The following is a 24,643-nucleotide window of genomic DNA, read 5'->3' as shown; positions in this document are numbered from 1 at the left end:
GGTGCAAGGAAAGTGGCCTCTCCCTCTTTTCTGCACCTCTCTGATGGAGGCAGCTATCAGCAGTCAGAGCCAGACCTCCAGTATCTGGAGGACACGTTTTCTTGCCCACCCTGGCTCCCTGAGCCTGGTGCAAACTGCTCTAGGAACAAGGTAAAGCTGCCTGCCCTGTGGCCGGGGCGGGGTAGAGTATGGGGTATTTCTGCAGTGCCCAGAACTGAAAGTGAACAACATTCACTGCCGTTACCTTCCCAGCCTTCTCCTGGCAGTTGCAGGCCTGCAGTGGGCACCAGAGTTCCAAGACAGTTCTGTCAGACACGTTCTGCCGGTGCGGTTGTTGTCCAGGTGGGGGGACGGATTCCTGGTGCTTATTCTGTCACCCTCCCAGCAGCTTTTCCCTGTCTCTGTATTTCTAATGTTGTAGAGCAAAATGGATTCCCTCACATTTTCCAAGATTCTAGATACACAGTTATCATCCAATAATAGTATTTTTCTTCCTCTTAAATACTTTTTATTTATTTTTCACCCGAGGGTATCAAACTATTACTGTTTTTCCAAATTAAGAAAAAAAGTAGATGTTGAGGGTTTTTTTTTTTCTTAATGCTTTTTAGGCACAAATGAACAAATCTCTGTGTTTTTCTCTTTTTAAGACCTTCTTATATGGTGAATTTTATTAATGTATTTTCTAATTGTGAACCATCATTACACTCCTTGGATAAATTTCACTTGGTTGTGATAAATTATCCTGTTAAAGCTCTGATGTTTTATACTTGCTGATATCTTACTTAACTTTTTTGTTGTTATTCCTATGTGGGATTGCATAGCAATGAACTGAAACTTCTTTGTGTTACCAGGTTATGCTAGTATCATAGTATGAAAAGTTTCCTTCTTCCTCTGTGTTTTGGAAAATTTTATGTAGTATTAAAATTGTTCCTTAAGAGCTCAAAATATACTTATGAAACCGTTTTAAAAAGTCCGATATGCTTGTTTTGTGGGGAATCACTCTTTGATAACTTTGTTTGCCTGGTTATTGGTTATTGTTTTGTTACTCATTTTGTCTTCTCAGGCCAGTGTGCATCCTTTATATTTTCTTAGAAAATCGTTCACTTCAGTTTCTAAATGTATTTGTGTAAAGTTTCACAAAAGCTTTTCAAACATGTACAAAAGAAAAAGTGCTGAAGACCCTTCCCACCCCCATGTATCTATCACACAGCTTATTGAATAATTTGATTTTAAAGTTTATTATTTATTTTGAGAGAGAGCATGAGCGGGAGAAGGGCAGAGAGAGAATCCCGAACAGGCTCCGCGTTGTCAGTGCAGAGGCTGACACGGGTCTCAAACTCCCAAACCATGAGATCATGACCTGAGCTAAAGTCAAGAGTTGGGACGCTTAAACCGACTGAGCTACCCAGTCACCCCTGAATAATTTTTTAGTGAAAATAAAGACCTCATGGTATTTCACCCTAAATAGTTTAGTCTCTGTGTCTCAGAAACAAGGACTTTCTCCTGTCTAAGCATAGTGCCATTATCAAATCTAATTAAATTAACAATATAATTCTCAAATATCATCTAATATCAATTCCATATTAAAAGTTTCCAGTTGGCGGCTTAGTCAGTTAAGCGTCAGACTTCGGCTCAGGTCATGATCTCATGGTTCATGAGTTTGAGCCCCACGTTGAGCTCTGTGCTGTCAGCTCAGAGCCTGGAGCCTGCTTCGGATTCTGTGTCTCCCTCTCTCTCTGCTCCTCCCTGCTCTCTCTCTCTGTCTCTCTCTTTCTCTCTCTCAAAAATAAATAAAAACATTAAAAAAAAAGTTTTTAGTTGTAGGGTACGTGGGTGGCTCGGTCAGTTAAGTGTCCTTGTGCTGAGAACACGGAGTCTCTTTGGGATTCTCTCTCCTCTCTTTCTCTATCTCCTCTGCTCATGCTGCTCTCTCTCAAAATAAATAAATAAACTTAAAAAAAAAAGAATTTTTTTTAATTGCAAAAACTTTTTAATTAGCAAGTGATCTGTGGCATAATGTTTTGCAATTATACAGATATCCACTTTCCTTTTGATCTTTCCCCGATGGTTTCAGCTTCCATTAATAATCCTTGCCGAAAACAAATATTTTATTACATGTCGTAAAGTAGGAATTTTCAAATTCCATTCTTTCTTTTATATTTATCAGCAGATTTTCTTCTGTAACAAAGCATTTTTTCTCCTTTATCAGCTGGGGCTCTTTAGTTACCTTAAGATATATTTTCTCCTGAAAAAACAGAATAAATGCTTAGCTGTTTTCTTTTACCAGTTTTCAGAGTTAGGAGTTGATGTTCTTGATTATCTCCAGTGGCAGAAAATGAGCTTTTGTTTTGGCTTTCTCGTTGTGAATCCATGGAATTTGATATATTCTTAATGTTTCAATGAGATATAATTATTATTGGTTTAATGTTCACATTGTTCTCAGTTTGGCCAGTGGGATCTCCCTTAAACTGGTCCTGTGTTCTTCTGACTCAACACTATTAGTCTTTGAATACTTCTTTGCTTTTATGTGCAACAAGATATTTCTATCTTACCCTAAAAAATCCCTTATTCCTCAGTTTTATTACCCGATTTACAAATGTATCCTCATAAGAACTCTAGGTAATCTTTGCGGTATATTGAGTGAAGTATGAAGGCTTTCCATTACTTCAGTTTGGGGAATATTCAAGTCCTTTTCCTTTGCTTTTACATATAAAACTTGTGTTTAAAGCGCATATATTTACATAAACGTGCACAGCTTTTTTGTGGCTGTCTTTTATCGTCAGACATTTCCTTCTCTTCCTAATTTGCAGACACCGTTTATCGTGTGTCCTTGTTGGTGCTGTAGTCTTCATTTGTTATGAGTATTTCAAGCCTTTTACGTCGCTCATCTGCTTTCCGGCCATTTGTGTCCTATCTTACGTTGTTAATTCTATCATGCCTTTCTTGTTGACCACTGCTAGTAGTAAACGTGTATAAAGTAGTTGGAAAGTTTCAGCTCTCCATCCCTTCATGTGAATCAACTCTGAAGACCCAATTTAAATAAAAGTACATTTAGTTGACACAGTACTGAAATGACATGCATCGCTTCTGGCATACCCCATTGGCTTGCCATCTTGAGGTGGAATTATCCCTTGGATCTCCTCAGCTACCTGTCTTCTGTTCGCATTGGCTAGGATTCTCTCACTTAGGGAGGTTGCTCTGGGTGGAAAGCCTGTGTTGATCCACTGTGACTGCCCCTGTGGCCCGGCTATAGCTTATGACCATACGACCTAGAAGAATCAAGAGCACGTTTTTCTTAGAATAATTGAGAGAACCACTTCTATTTTAGGTATCAGAAAACATGAAACTTAAGGAACCTTTTTAAGAAAGGAAAGCATTTTGTTGCTTTTAGCTGTGGTACATGTCCTTTTCTGTCCTAGGGCAATTTGGATTCTTTATTTTGTTTATAGCAAAACTTTGCCAGTTTCAGAATTGCCATTTCTCTTTTGTATGTTATTTTGTAATGGTAATCAAAATTTTGGGCTGGAATGTAGGAAGGAGATGTTTATTTTTCCCATTTCTCCTGTGTATTTCTGATCATGGTAAAACATTCAACTTTACCCCATCTTCTTCTTTTTTTTATTTTTTTTAATGTTTATTTATTTTTGAGAGAGAGAGAGAGAGAGAGAGACAGAGTGCGAGTGGGGGAAGGGCAGAGAGAGGGAGACACTGAATCTGAAGCAGGCTCCAGGCTCTGAGCTGTCAGCACAGAGCCCAGCATGGGACTTGAACCCACGAGCTGTGAGATCATGGCCTGAGCCGAAGTCTGACGCTTAACTGACCGAGCCACCTGGGCGCCCTTTACCCCTCTTCCAAAATCTTCTCTGCATTACCCCAGCTTACTAGCAGTCCATTCACTGTCTGTTCAGACACCAAGTTCTGTGTTTCTTTTGATTCCTCGTCTCTCTCTAGCGTCCCCCTCCTCTCCAGCCTCACTAGCAGGGCTGTGTCGCCCGCCCTGGAAGCCCTGACTCCCGTGTTGCTCACCTCCTTGTCTTGCCAGAGTGACTTTGTGAAATGGCCAGCTGTTCAGGGGACACTTCCGTGCTGAAGGAAGAAGATCCAGACTCCTTAGTTTGACCCAAGATACTCTCCCAGTCTGCTTGTTTTTCCTACTTCTATCCTTCCTCCCCCCTCTTACCCCCAGACACTTCTGACATAGTAACAACAAGAGCGGACTTTGGAGTCCCACATGATAGACGCCTTGCAGTATGCTTTCTTTACATACACATGTCAATTTTTTTTCAACAGCCCGTTGCGATAAGGTACTTATTGATGCAAATTTATTAGTATCCTTCAGGATAACTTTTGGTGCACAGAATTATTTAGGTTCCTAAAATTAGTATTTAATTTCTTACAGTTACAAATCCAGAAACCTGGTTCTTCTTTAGTTTGTTAATTCAGCTTACAAAAGTTAGTAGACGTGGGAAAAATTACCATGCTCTCTCTTTTTTTAAATTTTTTTATGTTTATTTATTTTTGAGAGAGAGAGAGAGACAGTGTGAGCAGGGGAGGGGAAGAGAGAGAGGGAGACACAGAATCTGAAGCAGGCTCCAGGCCTGTCAGCACAGAGCCCGACACGGAGCTTGAACCCACGAACTGTGAGATCGTGACCTGAGCCGACGTCGGACGCTTAACCGACTGAGCCACCCAGGCACCCCAAATTACCATTCTCTTTTAAAGGGAATGTTAATGTTTGGTTAATGTTAATGTTTGGTACAAATAAACTTCTACAAACGTTTTAAATTGCATTTATAAATTTAATATGTACAATCCCTTAAACATGTCAACTTTTAAATTAAAAACAAAATCTTCCCTAGTTCTTAAATAACTTCTACATCTGATAAATTTAAGAATTTGCTGAACCTTGAGTCCCTTAAAAATTTGTCACACTCCTGTTTATACATTTCAAATCGTAAGTTCGAATCAGTGACTTTCAATTGGCATGAAAAGGCAATACTAAATATGAACAGATTCCTTAATGCAAAAATACAGAATTAATCCTGTGTTTAATTCTCTTCAGTTTTTCTGTAGTTAGTTCTAGATCTTTGGGAATTAAAAAATGTATGTCAGATAAATTTGGAAGGTACTTTGTTAGTTGGAATGTAAGCCAGGACTCCAACTGAATTCTCGTCAGTGACCGAACTCGCAGGCCGAACCACTTTTTCTTACTGCTGGGTCCACACCCATCAGGTCCTTGGCCACGTAGTCCAGACACCGTGGGTGCCCCTTGCGCACAACCTCGTTCTTTCTTCTCCCTGAGGAAGTCTGCCTTTCCACCCAGGAGGATTGGACTTTGCGTTTTTTTGGTCTTTTACTTTCACCTTGTACCTTGCAAAGGTCTCTGAACATGATAGAACCCCCCCTGTGTTCTTTTGGTTTTTATCTGGAAGGGCCATAATTCTTACATTAAGTGGCACTTGTTTTAATTTTGAAAAGCTTTCATGGTCATTCTGCCATCAGCGTCAGTAGTAGTAACCTAGAGGTGAGGAAACGGGCTACGGGGCGAAGTATTGCCCAGGGTCACATAGCTGGTGACCAGCCTGACTCCAAAGCCAGCACCAGACATCACAGCAGACGCTGCGGCTGACAGTCACGCCGCTGTGTTGTGCGCCCACAGTTCTGTGCCTTAGGACGTGCTACTCCCCAAGAACGCCCGGGACGCTTCCCCAGGTCCCTGTGCCCACATCCATTCCGTTCAGTTTTCACGACTTGGCTTAAGCATCGTCTCCTCCAGAAGCCTTCCCAGCTACCCCCAGCCTCCCAAACCGCACAGCCGGATCAGCGGGATTTTGTGCCAGGAGCACCTCCCCGCCCCGCACTCCACCCCCCTGCGTATGCTTGCAGAGCTGTGCTTCTCCTGTTCCTCTGACATGTGTGTTGGACAGTGAGTTCTAGAGGACAGTGACCACGTCTTCGTGTCACCAGCACACATTTCAGTGCCCGGCATATATATAATAGGCATTTGGCCAATAATTTTTAATGAACAAATGAAGCTTCAATCTATTTTTTAGATAATAAAAGCCTGTCATCTACAAAAGGCTAGCATGAGGCAGTTTTTTGAGGTCCTGGAACTATTTCGTATTCTCATTACATAGACATACACAAACAGGTCCAACTGTATTGTTTGTCAATTAAAAAAGTAAGAAACTCTTTCCTGCTTTTTGAGCGTTTAGATGGGTTTTCACTTTTGTTTATATAATAGAAACTGATATTACGCCATTTTTTACTGTGTATATATGAATTGAAACACTAGGAAACAAAAATTATTTCACAAAGATCTATGGAATGTGTGTGTCATTAAATACGTTTATAATGACAAATGTGTTTAAGTAATTCTCTGCCTCACCTCTCTTTCAAATTTTGTCTGATGAGCAAAAAGTCAAGCCTATGATCCTAATTACCATAATTAAAAAAATATTAAAAAAAAATTCTCAGCTATAAATTAGAAAGCAAAATACAGTAAAACCTTGGTTTGCGAGCATAATTTGGGAAACATGTTTGTAATCCAAAGCACTTGGGTATCAAAGCGAATTTCCCCATAAGAAATAACGGAAACTCAGAGGATTCGTTCCACCACCCCAAAATACTCATATGAAAATGATTACAGTACTGTCATATAATACAAAATAATATAGAAAATACAAACTCTAAAGAAAAATAAATGAACCCGCACTTGGAAAACCTTCGTGGCCAGTGTGAGGGGGGCAAGAGAGGAGGGGGATGACTTCCACTGTCACCAATGGAGTCCCTGCTCTCGTTGGCTCAGTGGAACCTTTTTCTGCATGGGAGTCATTCTGTGCACTTGCACAGATTCTCCCCACTGCACAGTAGTAACAAGCCTGTCATACACTGGAATGACTGGAACCGGTAATAAGGCAGCAGAGGCAGGCAGCCTAACCTGGAATGGAGCAAAGCATTCCTGAGCTCACTCTTGTCTGGAAAAGCAAAAGACTGTCCATAGGTGCTTGGAAGTGACAAGAAATATGCTAGTGCCAATTGTGGGCACCTTCCAACATTCTGAAAAATCACTGATTTCTGCCAAATGCTGCAGCCTGAGGCCAAGCATCCAAGCACAGGAGACGATCACCCACAATCCCAGAGAGAGAGAGAGAGAGAGAGAGAGAGAGAACTATTGGCTCAGCTGTGATCATGTGACATTCAGGGTCATGTACTACTTGTATTGTAAGACATAGCTTACTTATCAAGTTAAAATTTATTAGAAATGTTTGCTTGTCTTGCAAAACACTCACAGAACAAATTACTCGCAATCCAAGGTTTTCCTGTATTTCTTTGGTCACTTATAGAAGGGGGTATAGAAGGGTTGAAGCCTGTAATAAATAACGCTGGAATTGCATATTTTTCTGGCTAAGGGTACATTAAACAGATATAAAGCCATTTGAATTTTCAGGTATATTTTGAAATCACTGATTTTGTGACCATATTTTCAAACTCGGTTGGACTCAATATTTGATCTGGAGAGGAGTAAGATGACTCTTCCCCAGAATAATTTTCCTGACAACAGCCCCTACCATTTCTTACTGAAAACTGTTAGAACAGTCAGACTACATATATTCTGTTGTTGAAATTTGTAAGTAGGATATTGTTTACAAGAGAGAGAGCACTTGGGTGCATAGGAGCCTATAATGCCTCTTAGACAATTAATCTGTAAGGCTTGTAGTTGAGTGTGGTGTCCACTGGGTGGCGGCACAGACCTGAGTAAAATCAACAGTGAACAAACCTGAGGGTATTTGAGGGACTCTTCTGTATTTTTTTTTTTTTTAGGGATGGCTAGAGTATTCTTTTTACTTACTTTTTTTTTTTTTTAAGAGTTAAAAAAAAAAAAAGCAACTAATAAACTTTTTTGCCTTTACTCTGAAATATATCAAGTTGGTACTGGCATGAAAATACCATTTTTGATGAAATGCTGGTGAAAAATGTTATTAATGTGGTATTTTCATAAAGCTGTCTCACTGTTATATATGATAGGAACTGTGGTGCTTTCCTACCCTTTAAGAATAGGGCAGTAATTCTTTTAAACACCTATGTTTTTAAGAAGAGAAGAATTTAAATTCTAGGCAGGCAGCTCTAGTGGGATGAGCACACACAGTATTGTGGCTACTGAAAAGAAGTTCAGAACGAAAGTATGGATAATAAATATTAATACATATTGCCTGTGTATAGCCATCTGCGTTGACATCAGTTATGCTTGAATCTTGTAGTTACACTCCATTGGGTAGGGGTGAAAGGAGACAGGTAAACCAAGCAAAGCCAAGTACAGCAGTGTTAGTGCGTATGTGTGTGGCAGGGTTCAAGTCGGTTCAGATGGATCTAAGGAGAGCTTGTGCGAGAATGTTTAATGCTTATTTGAATCGACTTTTGTGGGAAAAGGGCAAGCGTATTTATTAGGATATGCAAATATTCTTGGTGATGGCATTTGTCCTTCCTGACGGGTCTACAGAGATATCTTCAGCTCAGTGAAAGTGGAACAGTTCATCTTCAGAAAAGAATTGCCTTTACAGCAGTGTTCAGTAGAGCTTTCTTCCAGACTCCATAATTACCGAGGTCGGGTCGCCCTGGCACAAAGTCCTTGAGTTTTGGCATTGCCGTTGGAATGGAGAGGCCTCTGCCCTGCCCACTTTTTGTGACACACGAGCAAATCCCCGCCCAGACTGGAGCAGCCCCAGGAAGGGAGCCGCTTCTCGGCGCCTCGGTTCCCTGTGGAACCGTCTCCACCTTCTGCCCCTCTGCTCCGCTTCCTTCTCTTTGTGGCCCTCTCCGTAATTCTGCCTCACGGCACCCCACCTCCCCCCTCTCTCCTGCTTTCTTTCCCTCTTTTCTTTTCAGTCACTTCTTCCTGCCCCTTCTCATTCCGGCTCCTCTCTTGAGACACAGCCCTCCTCCATAGCCAGTGTCGCCCCGAGGGCCAAGGACCTGCACTGAAATGCAGACCGCGTGTGTACATTTGAGCATCGTTGGGTTACTGAGAATTATACACTGGTCAGAGTGTTTGGTCAGTTATGGGAATAACTTGAACGTGGCCCAGTCCCACAGTGTCATCAGTCAGCAGGTATTTATTATGGAAGGTAGATGTTGATGCCAGGATCAGGCGCCATGTATTACCTCCACCTGTTAGTCTTTCCTGCCCCCAGGTCACAGATCACTACGGAAAGGAGGTGTGACCGGACACTGTTTTAAATTAAACATATCCTAGCCTGCTGTTGAGCCCGGCACCGGTGAATATCCTTATCTTCCCTAGTCTTGCATGTGTTATTGTCTTTAAAATTGGAAGGAATTGGGTTTTTCAAGTGCCTACACTTTGGAAGGCTCCTTCTTATATCGTCTACTTCCTCTTTCCCATTGTTGTACCTTCTTCTGTGCTTACTGGAAATCTCTGATCTCTGCAGGGGGCAAAGAGGCTCTGTCCTCTAAATGTCTTTGTACATTTGAAGCATTCACCCTCTACCTGCTACAAGGCCCTAGTACCTATTGAGAAATTACCACTTAGGAATTAATTAGATACAGTGTCATTTTGTCTGCACCAGATTTTTTTTCTCTCTAAACCCTGCTACGTCTAATTTCTTAGCTGGTAGATCTTGGGTATTAATAACCATTATGTGCACCAAAAACCGTAAAATACCTAGGAATAAACCTAACCAAAGAGGTGAAAAATCTATACACTGAAAACTATAGAAAGCTCATGAAAGAAATTGAAGAAGGCACAAAAAAATGGAAGAATACTCCATGCTCCTGGATAGGAAGAACAAATATTGTTAAAATGTCGATACTACCCAAAGCAATCTACATATTCAGTGCAATCCCTATCAAAATAACACTACCATTCTTCACAGAGCTAGAACAAACAATCCTAACATTTGTATGGAACCAGAAGAGACCCCGAATAGCCAAAGCAATCCTGAAAAAGAAAACCAAAGCTGGAAGTATCACAATCCCGGACTTCAAGATGTATTACAAAGCTGTAATCATCAAGACAGTATGGTACCGGCACAAAAACAGACACTCAGATCAATGGAACAGAATAGAAAGCCCAGAAATGGACCCACAAACATATGGCCAACTAATCTTGAACAAAGCAGGAAAGAATATCCAATGGAATAAAGAGTCTCTTCAGCAAGTGGTGCTGGGAAAACTGGACAGTGACATGCAGAAAATTGAATATGGACCACTTTCTTACACCATACACAAAAATAAACTCAAAGTGGATGAAAGACCTAAACGTAAGACAGGAAACCATCAAAATCCTAGAGGAGAAAGCAGGCAAAGACTTCTTTGACCTCGGCTGTAGCAACTTCTTACTCAACACGTCTCCAGAGGTAAGGGAAACAAAAGCAAAAATGAAGTATTGGGACCTCGTCAATCTAAAAAGGCTTCTGCACGGCAAAGGAAACAATCAGCAAAACTAAAAGGCAGCTGATGGACTCGGAGAAGATATTTGCAAATGACATAGCTGATATAGAGCACCCAAAGTCTATAAAGAACTTACCAAGCTCAACTGATAAATTTAGAATGAGTCCTACTCTTTAGATTGGAGGTTGAATAACTCTAACCCAAAGGACAAATCTGGCCGGCCACCTGTCTTTTTTATTTATTTATTTATTTATTTATTTATTTATTTAATTTTTACTTTTTATTGACATAGTTGGTCCATACCCTGTTTTTTTTTTTTTTTTTTTACATGAAATTTATTGTCATATTGGTTTCCATACAACACCCAGTGCTCATCCTAACAGGTACCCTCCTCAATGCCCATCACCCACTTTCCCCTCCCTCCCACCCCCCATCACCTGTCTTTTAAATAAAGTTTTATTGGAAGACAAAAAAAAAAGTGTCTCTAAAGAAGCCTTAACTTGAAAGTACAAGTGGGTAAACCAAAGCCTGGAAGTCAATGTCTCTAAGAGGTTAAATTTTGACCTTGAGATGGGGACATTATTCTGAATTATCCAGGTGTACCTTAAATGCAATTACATGTATCCTTGTGAGAAGGAGGCATTAGAAGGTCTGACACACATAGAGGAGGAGGTGATGTGAAGAGATGGCAGAGAGCTGGTGGAAGATGCTGGCCTTGAAGACTGATGTGGCCACAAGTCAATGAATGCCAGTAACCGCCAGAAGTTGGGAGAATCGAAGAACTGGTTCTACTCTAGAGCCTCTGAAGGGAATGTGGCTCTGTCAACACTTGGATTTTGGCCCAGTGATACTGGGTAAGCTCTTCTGGCCTCCAGAACTGTGAGAGAATAAGGTTCTGATGTTTTAAGCCATGAATGAACGAATGAATGAATGTATGAATGAATTAACCATTATGTGTCTGTACTATTTATATGAACAGTATGTCATTACTCTAATTCATATTTATTACATATGAAGGAATGGACATTTTGTCAACACCTTACTTGTGATTCCCTTACTATCTTAGATACTAGAGGTATGAATACAAAAGGAGAAGTTACTTTAATTAGGTTATTGTCTACTAGGGGAAAGGGAAATGTGTCGTGGGCTACCATGAAAGAACTTAGAGATGCTAGTTTTTTGACATTTTAGAACAGTTGCAGAATTTTTTCTCCACTGGGTCTCTTGCCCATTCAGGAAATGGAACATGTTAAAGTTTTCTTTTACTTCTATGATGTGTAGATATGCAGAATATTAATGTCCCTTCCTTAGAAAACTTTCTGTACTGACTTGAATATAAAGTAGTGTTAAATGTAAGGTGAATACTTTTCTTACCCTTTATATTGAAAAATTAAATCTCTGACGTATGTATGTAAGACACATACCTTTCCATTTTGTTTCATGCAGGAATTACCACCTTGGTCTCCCCCTTACTTTTGTCTCAATCTTCTTATTCCTTCTCCTGAGAAAAACATGCCTTATATCCATGATCCTACATTTTTACTGTGTGTCCTGTTAGTCTTTACCAATATGTGCCTTTTATGTATCTAAAGGATTTCAGAATGAAAGTCTGTAGATAGTAGAATAGCGGACCGCTGTGTGACACTGCCTTATTTCCCCACAGGTGTTCCATTTTCTCTCATAGTCTTTTCTCCCCACTTTCTTCCTTCCACCTCCCCAAGTTTTGTTTGTTTGTTTGTTTTGTTTTGTTTTGTCTTGTTTTGGTTTTTTGTTTGTTTTTAAATCTTTCCACTGAACTGGTCCCTTATTAACGCCTTTCCACTCCGGTTCAGTTAGTCCAGATCTGGAATCTTGCTTAAATTCTGGTTAGCACATTTACAAAGATGCCCTTTCGTGTCCATGATTGTCCATAAGTCAATATAGCTAAACGTCTATGGAAAATGCTATGGAAGCCAACCCTACATTCACCATCCCTGGTCAATACATTGGTGACCACAAGACATAGAGAATGGCATATGAGAATCTGCAAAGTAATGGAACTCTCATTACCCTTAATGGATCTGTTATTGCCGGTGTCTGCCTTCCACATTTGCTCAGTTGTCTTTTTGACGTGGTTATGTAAAATAAATTTTAATTACTATCATTGGTTTCATTACATTTTGTCGACATTGAAAATATGCTAGGACCATAAAAGCATAATTATAAATTATAATTTCATTATCATGAAATATGTGATTTTTAACTAGCAGAAAAAGGCAATCCATACAATTTGTGTTTAGTACAGCAAGTCAGTTTGGAGATTGAGGATGTAGACTTAAGGGTAGTATCTTAGCTCGGGCTGCTATAATAGAAATACCACAGACAAAGTGGCTTTAACAACAGAGAAATATTTTCTCATAATTCTGGAGGCTGGGAAGTCCAAGGTTAAAGCATTGGCAAAGTTGGTTTCTTCTCTCCTTGGCTTTCGCTGGGCGTCTTCCTGCATGGTCTTCCCTACACAGTCTCCCTGTCTGTGTCCGTACGTCTCTTCTTATAAGGAGGTCAGTCATATTGTTTGAGAGGCCCACTCCAGTGACCTCATTTAACCTTAATTACCTCTATAAAGTCCTTCTATCCAAATGTCACATTCTGAGGGATTTAGGGGTTAGTTCAACACATGAATCTTGAGGGGACACAATTCAGCCCATAGCAGTGAGGTAGCTTCTAGGCACAGACTTTGCTGAAGGCAAGAACAAGCACAGGCCTGTCCTGTGGTCAGTGAAACCTGGCTCGAGTACCCGGTTCACCTCAGGGGACGTGGAGTGTGCAACTCCTCACCGGGGCTGCCGCGTGCCAGGCACTGCCCAGCGCTTCACACGGGAATCAGGGTCGGCCTTTCCCTCCCTCTAAGGGGCACCAGTCTGGTCGTGTTGGGAGGGTGTGATGACAGAGGGAGAAGTGCTGTCCCCTACCTGGTCCAGAGCTCCCCGCCTGACCACTGCTCCTCTAATAGGGTGTACCTCCCCGCTCTGCCAGGGGCCACTCTTCACTGTTGACCACAACTGGGAGGAACCCATGAGCTGCACTCTTTGTGGCGCGATGCGGTTCCTTTCCTTTTAGAAGCCTTTACAGAGGGAGGTGGGGCTAAAAACAGGGCAGATCACACCTCCCTTTGTGGCCCCGTCCACTGCTCTGCTCTGAAGACAGTGGGGGCACTAATCCCATCAGGTCACCCTCATGACCTAATTTCCTCCCAAACCCCATCTCCGAGTACCGTTACACTCGGGGGTTCCAGCATATGAATTCTGGGGGGGCACAAGCATTCAGTCCATAGCAGTTAGCCAACCTTGGAAAGACCTAATTACAAGTGAATTAAGTTTTCCTAGGTTGTGAATTGATACAGATTGAAACACAGAAAGCAGGATGTGAGCATTCCCAGTCCAGGCAAAGAGAAACGTTTGAAGCTTTCACCCCTAGATTGATGTTCTAGGGCATCCACCTACGTGCACGTTGCAGCCACGGTTCATTTTGAAATGTGGTGATGGTGGTGTTTAACACTGCCATGGAGAGTTTTTTAAACATTTTAAATGATTTCATATGAACTGAAATGTTGGTGGCTCTCTCTCTGCAGGCTGCCGGAAGCCACTCAAGTGGTGGAGAAGGGGGCAGCTTAAAGGGCTCAGTGTAAGAGTCTCTACAACTAATCTGCTTTTGTCCCTGTGACAGCACATTTTGCAGGCATGAATTCACCATTCTCTGGGTGTGCGTTTTCCTGTCCCTTTTAGTGGTTATGTTTTTCATCAGGTTCCTACTCACCAACCTGCAAAGGGTGTTGTGATGATTGGCTGATATTTTTTTCTGATGGCATATCAGCCAGCCACCGAATTAGCCATTCAGGTTCCTATGCTGTGCCCTCAGAAAATTGTCAAAGAAGAGTCTTAAGTTCAGTTTTTCAATTACATAGGTCTATATATCTTCTCAATAATTTGCTTGTTGGTGTTATCTGTCTATAGGGAAGAAGGAATTCCTACATTTATCTGGGACTAAATGGATACCTATTTGTAGAGCGGGTGAAAGCTTTTGGGCGACTCGGATTGATTTTAGTTTTATTTGTATGGTTAGTTTTTAACTCAATAGGCTAAGGAACTACTTGTGAATATTCTTGACTCGGGCTGCATGTGAGTCCCCTCTCTTACCTTGATTCCAGCTAGTTCCTGTGAGACTAGTCAGATGCTGCACTGGAATTGCCTCAGATGCTTTTACATACAGCATTCAAAGACAAGGGCAACTTTTGTCATCGACAAGCATTTCACCGTTTGGGTTATCACTTAAAATACTGTGTCCATGTACCGTAAAATGTCATTATTATGGTAAAAAGATATGAGAACAATGCCATTTCTGCCTGGGTTTCCTCCTCTACAGTGAGAGGTCAGAGTAGTGACCTTAGTTATACGCCTGTTCCTAAATGCCATATGTATTTTTTGAGTAGTATCTGGTGCACGTTAAGTGCTTAATGAATATTAGCTGTTACTGTTACCATCATTAAGTATTACATACTCTAAGTCTAACCCACCAACGTGAACTTGGTTAGATAGTATCAGATGATGTTATCCTCCTACTGAAAAGGCCCCAGGAGTTGGCAGTTAACTCAAAGAATTTTAGAGCCTTTACTATAATCTTCAAGGCCCTGTGTGATGTGACTGCTCTTCCTCAGGCCTCGTCCCCAGCTGGTCTCTGCTTGTCTCCTGCTCCAGGCACAGAGCGCCTCTGTCCTCGCCAGAGCTCTGCCCTGCACGGTCCTGCCCCACCCCCACTCGCTTCCACTGCCTTCTCTGGTGCTGTCTTCCTGGCTCTGCACAACTAGCGTGTGTGCTCCGTGAGGGTGGGAACTTCTTCCTTGGTGTCCTTTCTGGATTGCCAGCTCCCTGGGCAGTGCCTGGGCCATAGTATTTGCTTGATACATATGTATTTGTTGAATGGATAAATGAATGGAACAAACCCTGATTGCCAATTCTAGTGATTTGTGTGCTTTCAAATGTGCAAAATGAAGAGCTTGCACAAGGATTGTCACAGTAGAGTCCGCTGAACCATCCGCAGTGTCTCTGGAGTTTAATGAATGTGCCACAGTGGCAGAAAGCAGTGAGCTGGCCGTGAAAACATGGGGTCCTGGATCCCATTCTGTGTCTGCCATGAGAGATTGATCACATGGCTTCTCTGAAGCTCTGTTCCCATCTGTCCAGTGCAGGCAGAACTAGACCTTGAACCCTCGGGCTCTGAGCAGCTGCCCAGTTGAGGGAAGAGGAAAAGGGGTGACTTTCCACTTTTATCAGAGCAGCTGTGTTTATATTTTCCTTATATATTGGGGCCTCATATGAAATTTGGTTTGAAGAAAAAGAGCCTGGTCTTAAAACGTTTAAAAACTCCTGGATTCCAAGATCACAAAGGTTATTTTTGGCTTAATTCCAATTGCGGCATAGCTTAACTCTTTAAAGGATCTCGTTTCTCTATCACTCTCTGCTACCTCCCCCCCAAAGAAAAGCTCACTGAATATATTTTTTTAATATCTCAAAAGTCCCATATGTGGGTGAAGAACAAAGTCATCATCACCCGGAGTGTGAGCTACGTGAAAACGGGGTCTGCGCACTCGCCTCTGGTGACACATTGCTTAGCCCAGAGCAGAGCTCACTCAGTAAGTCTTGTAGATGGATGGGCAGGAAGATACCTGAAGAGCAACCACATATTCGTAAGTGAGAGTATTATTTTTCAATCTGTGAAAATTTTATTTTAAAGATTTTTTTTTTAAGTAATCTCTACACCCAACATAGGGGCTCAAAGTTACAACCCCCAGATCAGGAACCCCATGTCCCGCCAACTGAGCCAAACAGGCACCTCATGAAAGTCACATTTTAAACCATGGAATTTGTACAAGAGAAGTCTGTTGTCTTTTTTTCAAGATGATATTTATTGGATATCTACATTATGATCATTTTCGGTTTTTCATTTTTTTTAATGTTTTATATTTAAGTTTTGTATTTTAGTTCCAGTAGAGTTAACGTAGCGTTAGGTTGGTTTCAGGTGTCGAGTATATACATTACTCTGTGCTCATCAGGATAAGTGTACAGTTGATCCCCTTCACGCAGCCCCCAACCCACATCCCCTCTGGTTACCAACAGTTTGTTTTGGTTTGTCTCTCCTTTTTTTTTTTTCCCCTGTGCTCATTTGTTTTCTTAAATTCCACATAGGAGTGAAATCATGTAGTATTTGTCTTTCTCTGACTTATTTCACTTACCATTGTACTATTTGGCCCCATCCGTGTTGTAGCAAATGGCAAGATATCATCCTTTTTTATGGCTGAATGATATCCCATTGTATATGTATAGCACATCTTCTCTATATATCAGTGGACACTTGGGCTGCTTCCATAGTTTGGCTATTTTAAATAATGCTGCTATAAACATATGAGTCCATGTATCCCTTTGAATCAGTGTTTTTATATTGTTTGGGTAAATACCCAGTAGTTCAGTTACTGGATCTTAGGGTAGTTCTACTTTAACTTTTTGAGGAACCTCCGTACTGTTTTCCACAGTGGCTGCACCAGTTTGCATTCCCACCAATGGTCTGTGAGGGTTCCTTTTTTCCCCAAATTCTAGCCAACACTTACTGCTTGTTGTGTTTCATTTTCACCATTCTGACAGGCGTGAGGTGATATCTCATTGTGTTGTGATTTGCATGTCCCTGACGATGAGTGATGTTGAGCATTTTTTGATGTGTCTGTTGGCCATCTGTATATCTTCTTTGGAGAAATGTCTGTTCATGTCTTCTGTCCATTTTTAATGAGATTATTTGTTTTTTTTTTTGAGTGTTGAGTTGTAGAAGTTCTTTATATATTTTTGGGTACTAACCCTTTATCTGATATGTTATTTGCAAATATTTTTTGTCATTCAGTACATTGCCTTTTAGTTTTGTTGATTTTTTTCCTTCACTGTGCAGAAGCTTTTTGTTTTGATGTAGTCCCAACAGTTATTTTTGCTTTTGTTATTTTGCCTTTGCCTTTTATTTCCTTTTGTTGTCTGGCTGCTGTGGCTGGGACTTCCAGCACTGTGTTGAATAACTGGTGAATAACGGTGGTGAGAGTGGATGTACTAAACTGTTTACTAAATGCCCAATTTATTGCACCTTCCTTTAATTCTTGATTAATTTTTTGGTGTTAATTATGTAAAATAAAAAACTGAAAGTATCCAATATAATTTTCTTTCTTTTTAAATTTTTTTTTCTCTTTTGCATTTGAAGTAGGATCCTTTTAGAGGTGTTAACTGTGAGATAGAATACTATTTCTTTCTATCATGAAGTTATACTGTGGCAAGTACTTAAGATAATAATAATCGTAAGCTGTTTGGGAACAACTTTGAGACCACGCTTGGTCATCACCTGCCTTTTCAATTTGGTAGACTTGCTGTAAGTTGATAGAAATTTGACTGAGATTTTGAAACCACTGTAGTTGAGGCCAACTAAAGCGAAAGTAACAGTAGGACCTTGAACTACTGACCTGCATAAGGGTTGTAATAATGAGAATGAGAGTATCAGCTGTGTGTCCTTGAAGACACATAACAGTATAGCTTAAGAAAACATAAGAATCACCTGTTACATAATTGTATCACCCTTCCTCATAAGTTCATAAAATATTCCCACCTGCACATTGTCTAATAAGATTTTGACTTGTGGTATGTTTTAGTATCAGTCTCCCTAAAAACTGCTTCTCCTAAACCCCCCAGATTCTGTGGTTTATGTGTATGAGTGCTCAGATGAAAAGTATACCGTTGTTCATCATGTGGTTTTATATTTGATATTATTTACTGCTGTATTTATGTTATTTATGGATCTGTCTTTCCCTTTAGGTAAAGAGGATGAATACCCACGGAAACCTTTGGGACAGCTTCCACCTGAATCTGCTGGCATCAGTCACCTGAGCAACGGACAAAGAAGCATGGGCAGGTCAAGTCCCCCCCTGAACAGCAGAAGAGAGAGCAACTCTTCACCCCACAAAAAGCATGAGCATTCCCCTCACCATCAAGGTCGAGTTGGCACACCAGAAAGAGTAAGGGCGCTGAGAAAGAAATCCGTGGACGAAGACAGTAAAAAGCTTAAAGACGAAGCAGATTTGCAAAGAAAACTTCCGTCGGGCCCACAAGACAGTTCGAGGCAATATAATCACGCAGCTGCTAACCAGAACAGCAATGCCACTTCAACTGTCAGGAAGGAATTTGTGCCCAAGTGGAATAAACCGTCAGATACTTCAGCTATTGAAAAAACTGCCAAATATGCCATCGAAGGCAAAAGTAGGTCAGCACACCCCTCGCTCACAGCCACCGTCCCAAGTTCTGCTGATACTCGGATGTCGAACGTGAGGCAAAAGATGAAGGTTTGGGATGTCGATGAAGGGAAACGGGGCTCCAATGCATCCCAGTACGATAACGTGCCTGAGAATGATAACAGCGCGTCGATTGAAGAGGCGCTAGAAAGAGCTTACTGTCACAGTCCCAGGAAGCACGTGGAGCCAGGGTCTAGTCCATCAAGAGCCTCAAACAAGTTTACTTTTAAAGTGCAGCCTGCAGGTTACACAAAATACCCGTCTCCGTTAGACGGGGAAGATCGCAGGACAGTGCACCCACCCTCCTACAGTAACCCCCCTGTGTACCACGGAAATTCTCCCAAACACATCCCTGCTGCCGACAGCAGCTTTGCATCTCCACAGTTTACCCATGGGACTCCAGGGAATCCTTCCAGGAGACCTTATGGCTCTACTCTTTCAGTCGATATTTCTCCAGAGAAATCTTACAGCCGCCCTCTTCCTCTTGTCCTGCCATCCAGCCGAATAGAAGTTCTTCCTGTGGAGACCGGTGCCGGGGGGTATTCAGGCAATTCAGAGTCACCAAAGAATGGGAAATTCATCATTCCTCCAGTGGATTATCTGCCGGATAACAGAAAATGGTCAGAAGTTAGTTACACATACAGACCTGAGACTCACGGACAGCTGTGGACTCAAGATGCTAACCGTAGCCACTTGAGCAAGTTACCAAAATATTCCGCCTTTCAGCATGTTCCCTTTCAGGACCATAGCCTCCCAGCAGTCTCAGTAGATAGTCCAGTGCGATACAGAACTTCACCAGGTTTAGAAGATGCCGGTTCCTCTGGGTATCAATATTCAGGGCCCTCGCCTCCAGGATATCACTACAGAAATCGGGATGGACTTTCTATTCAAGAATCAGTATTGCTGTGAGAATTTATCTATACTTGGTAAAGACAAGAGAATAGAAACCATTTGAAACCTACATTGCTATGTTTATAATTGCCAAAGCAGTATTTCCTACTACTGTAAACATCTCGCACAATTCCAGTGTATGCTAGTAATAAGAATATGTAGAAACGTTTCATCCCCATGTAGATGCTGCTTAAGATGAGTTTTTAAATTGCATCATCACTGAATCTGCTCAAAAGAATTTAACATGGAAACATAGCAGTGGTGTTGAGGGATGCACACATGATGATAATTCATCACTCAGTTTCATTTATATCTTTCTCCAAAACCTGAGCATTTTTACTCCATTAGCCTATGCTATTTTGAGAAACATTATAAAGCACTGAAAAACTGCATAGAATAGACATTTTGAAGGCTAGATGTAGTGTACGTATCTTTTAATAGATACCAAAAGGCTCCGTGCACACACATTTGAACACAAAACTAAAGAAACGTTAAAAAAACTAATTTTAATATATAGCCATGGGATAATTTACTGTTCTTCCTTTCCTTAACTTATCTTCCACTCAAGTTCCTCCCCCACCCCCCCCCCAATCTGTTTTTCACCCAGGTCCTAAAGTGATGTAAGGGTCTGCCCCGACTTGATTCAGCTTCTCTGCCATTGCAGCCATTTTCTTTCCATCTGAAAATTAAAGACACTGGAGAGCAAGGCTCACCACTTAATGGTGCTTAAACATCGGGGCACTCAAAGTAAGTTTATGGCCAAAGGCGCGGCCGCGCTGCCCGTTGCATCCACGCACCCTGAGATCAGTGTCAGAGCAGCTTTAGTGCGTTCGGCGCCCTTTGTTCTGGTCTGACTCTTGCAAAGCTCAGAGCAGAATGCTCCTTGCCAGACGCAAAGGAAGTGCCGAGGTCCTGCTCTCCAGTGGATGCCAGCAGGAGGAGTTACTGATGAGTGCGCGCTCACGTGGGGCAGCAGAGCAGCCTCCTGTGGAGTTCATGCGAAAGCTGATCAGCAGTATGGTGACTTCTCACTTCTGCCCCTTCGATTCCTGCAGGCCCAGGCCTTTCATTTACACGATCTTTTCCTGGCACTCTTTCTTTAAAGGCTCTAGTGGGTATCACTGCCCTTGGGCCACTAAATTATCACTGTGTAAAATTGTAAACAATGGTCCTAATTATTAATAGGAGTCTTAAGATTTTAGTCTTTTTTAAAAACGAGTGTGACTTTCATACTTTCAAAAATCTCCTTTTTTTCTTTCTCAGTGAAAAAAATTCAGGTTCATGGTTTAAAAATGAGCAATGTCTTTTAAAATACTCTATTACACTACAATTACCAAAATGCTGGCAAAGTTTTGGGCACTCCCAGAAAGTATGACTTTGTGTTTAACGGGAGAGCTCGTTTTCAGCATACTTGCCTGGTGTTTGAATAATGAAGAGAGTAGGATAAACCTAACGTCCGTGGCTCTTCTTGTCCCAAGTTGGAGCTTTAAACTTTCAAGGTACCGAAGTATATCTTTTCAAATGAGAGTACCATTTGTTTAGCTAGTGAATGTGACAATATTTTTTATGTATATAATGAGTCTAATGTAATTTTAATCAACTCAGTAATGATGTTATTAAATGGCAAAACAAATGCAGTGTGTTAGCAGCTAAGCACTACGCTGGAGCACAGACAAAACCCTGCTGTCCCTGGGCTCTTGATTCGGATCATGTGGAGGCTTAGAAAGACATGTATATAACGAAATGCAGCTAAGGATATTAGTTCGAATTTTTAAACCATGATTCTGTGACTTGTAATAAACCAAGCTGTACAATTTAGGGTATGATGGCAGCATCTGAGCTGTTCCAAAATATATATGTCAACAGTGGTAAATACTGTAGATTTATATATATATATATATATATATACATATATATATATATGCAGAATATATATATACACTATTTTCTTATGTCATCTATGACATTTTTATCTGTATACTTTTTTTGATGTGATTGTTTTTAACATGCTAAAAGTAATAAGTATATTTTGTTTTGTGTCTTTCACGTGCTTTTTTCATATGATAAAAGTGCTGCGTCTCTGATGCTTCTGAAGCTAATTTTCTTTTCATTGAGGAGATATACTACTCAGTGTTTGCCTACATGACTATATATATATATATATATATATATATATATATATATATGTATATATATATCACAGTCGTATGTTAAATACTTTATTAATTTCCAGGAGTACTGTATTTAGAACTACATCACCTTTGCTTTACTTTGTCTGCCATTATTAATAGCAATAAGGTATTTCCAGTCTTCCCCACTATAAAATGTAGCTCTCTCTCCATTAGTTTTTCAAGTAGTAAACTTTAATTTGAAGTTATTTTGCTACCGTAGCATTTTAGTCTTTCATATTTATCTTGTAATAAAAGATAAATAATGGAATAATGATAAAAGATGAAGTAATATTAGTAAAGTGGGTTAAATATAATCGTGAAACTGTATTTGGTGAGGGTCCTCACAGAGCAGAGGCTGATCCTTACAGCTGCACACGCTGTAAATATCTTGCCATTATCCACTCTTTTCCTTACAGCAGTCTTGCCTCACAATAAGCACTTTGGTATATTGTTTCAATATCTAGTTTGAAAAGTTAAAGAGACTGGACCCGGAGTCTCAAAGGGTTTTAAAACTTTGACTCTTTCAGTTACTTACACTTTTTATTGGATTTTTAAAAAATAGACAGCTTTTTAAAGCTGAGAGAGATGTGTATACATAAATGTAAAGTCAGATTTCAAAGTACTAAAGGGGAAGAAAAGTTATTTTTTCTTCCACCCTGCCGGGTTCTCCAGCCACAGCCTATACCTTGGTCTGACAGAAGCAGATCAACAAGAGAAAGACAGAAGCGTTCTCACAGGTGCATCGTGCGTTCACACGGTGCCCAGTCCTGAGTCACTCAACGGAGGGCTGGACTTGGGGTGTGTGCAGCTAACTTAGCAGGGAGAGGGAGGAAAGAAAGATACTCCCGGGAAGACAAGTGGCCCTGAGAGAAGTGATGGGTGATGGGAAGTGCGCGGTGGTGTCGGGGTGTGGTGCTGGAGAGAGCAGAGTGGCCTGGAGATGGGAGTTGTGACAGTTGAGACTTTTGGGGAGACTCTCGGGCAGATAAGCGACTGCAGGAACTGAGATGCCTCTGGCTCAGAGTCCTTCTTTTGCGAGAGTGGTGTCTTTTGGGGTGACGTGTCCTGATCCCCCTCAGTGGCCATGATAGAGTGTCTCCTGAAAGAACGAAAAGAGATAGAACAGGACGTTTCTGGAGAAGAAAAATAGATGGTGGTGTGACTGCTTTCGCCTTTTTCACTTTAAGGAGATTCTAATACTAAAGTTTATGTCATACTCCGTGTAATCTTAACAGCGAGGTTTCCTTTGTGTCATTTCGGGTCTCTCCCTCAGGGCCCATTGAGGTGCGAGCACAGAAACAGTGACTTTTCAGTACTTTGCTGGGATTGCTTTCTGGAGAAACACATGCTCTGCCCACAAATAGGGATTTATTCACAGAGGACATACAGCTCCGTCTTCTGGGAATGTTATCATTCTAAGTTGTCTTTTGATTCACCCCTTTTAGTATGCATTTGATTGTGGATTAATTATAATTTCAGTTTGGGGATCTTTGTTTGATTGTCCTTTAATGGATTTTATATGTCCCTCTGTAATACGGATATTAATGCTTATTGATCAAGCGGTTTTAATAAGCTAAACTTTATTTTTTCAGTGACCCAAGGTAGTGAGACTAAAAAGAAAGAATTCCACTTAACATTTAGTTATGAATTGTTCTTTCAGAAGGATTTTCATTTATCTGAAAATCTAAGCCTAATTGCCACCATTTTATCCATAAGAGCACTGAGGCATAAAGGAACAAATTTTAGATTTCATAGGAGTGTATCTTGACCCTTGCTACTCTTTAGAATTATCTGGGGGAACTTAACAAAAAAATGTTCTTCTTGGTTTCTACCCTAGGCCACTTCAATCAGAACCTGGGGTGAAACCCAGGGATCAGGTAATGGTATTTTTCACCCGTTCAGTCAGCTAAGCTCTTTTTTTTTTTTTTTTTAAATGTTTATTTATTTGTGAGACCGAGGGAAACAGGGCGCGAGTTGGGGAGGGGCAGAGAGAGAGAGAGACACAGAATCTGAAACAGGCTTCAGGCTCTGAGCTGTCAGCACAGAGCCCAATGTGGGGCTCGAACCCATGAACCTTGAGATCATGACCTGAGCCGAAGTCGGGTGCTTAACCGACTGAGCCACCCAGGCACTCCTCAGCTAAGCTCTTAATCAATCAATCAATCAATAAATAAATAAATAACTTAATTAATTAATTAATACTAATAATAAAAATAAATAAAAATCTCTCTAAATTTGATTGTCTTATATTCTCACCATGAACTGTCTCAAAAGTTCTTAACAGATCGGTTTTAGGGTTTAGAAACTCTGATTTCAGGTAAGTTAGGAAAAATTCTACTGGAAGGATTAACTTTCCAGCCATCTCTGTAAATTTTGATGAACTACTGGCAGTTGTGGAAAGTATAAATGGCTTCAAATGGAAGGCGGCATGACCCTGGACCTTCTCTCATTATACTTTACAGTAGTTCTTCAAAATAGGTAGAGTCATAGTAAGGTTTCCATTTTCCTGGACAACCTCTGTCGTTTTCCTTAAGTGGACATGCTAAAAATAGGCCTAAGCTGCATTTGCAAACCTAAGTGCATTTTCCCTATGTGAGGAGCTGAGAAAATGTGCACAGTCTGGTCATTCGCTTGGCCAGTCAATATTTTATTGAGCGCCTACAGTGTAGTATTGTCCTTGGGACCATGCTAGGCTCACGCTGCAAGGTAGGAGACATGGTTTTTAATCTCTGTGCCTCCATCCAGTGTGGGAGATGTGCACAGGTGATTAATACAGACGTAGAAAGGCCACGCACGGCTCAGGAGGGTCAGGGGAGGCTAATGGGGG

At 41.0% G+C, this 24,643-nt stretch overlaps 1 protein-coding gene across 6 annotated transcripts in view; it reads left to right on the top strand.

The window, feature by feature from the left end:
• The window catches only part of USP6NL (USP6 N-terminal like), a 180,403-nt gene extending 156,965 nt beyond the window's left edge, over positions 1 to 23,438 (top strand). For all 6 annotated transcript variants that reach the window (XM_060659332.3, XM_060659330.3, XM_060659335.3 and 3 more), the window contains one exon: positions 18,282 to 23,438. In XM_060659332.3, coding sequence (XP_060515315.1) covers positions 18,282 to 19,663 — 1,382 coding nt within the window. In that variant the 3' untranslated portion in view covers positions 19,664 to 23,438. The remainder of the gene's footprint in view (positions 1 to 18,281) is intronic.
• The last annotated feature ends 1,205 nt before the right edge of the window (positions 23,439 to 24,643 follow it).

Source organism: Panthera onca, chromosome B4 (assembly GCF_046562875.1).
Source record: "Panthera onca isolate mPanOnc1 chromosome B4, mPanOnc1 haplotype 2, whole genome shotgun sequence".
Classification (NCBI taxonomy): domain Eukaryota; kingdom Metazoa; phylum Chordata; class Mammalia; order Carnivora; family Felidae; genus Panthera; species Panthera onca.
The sequence above is the reverse complement of the archived record's forward strand: the minus strand, read 5'-3'. Positions and strand labels throughout refer to the sequence as shown.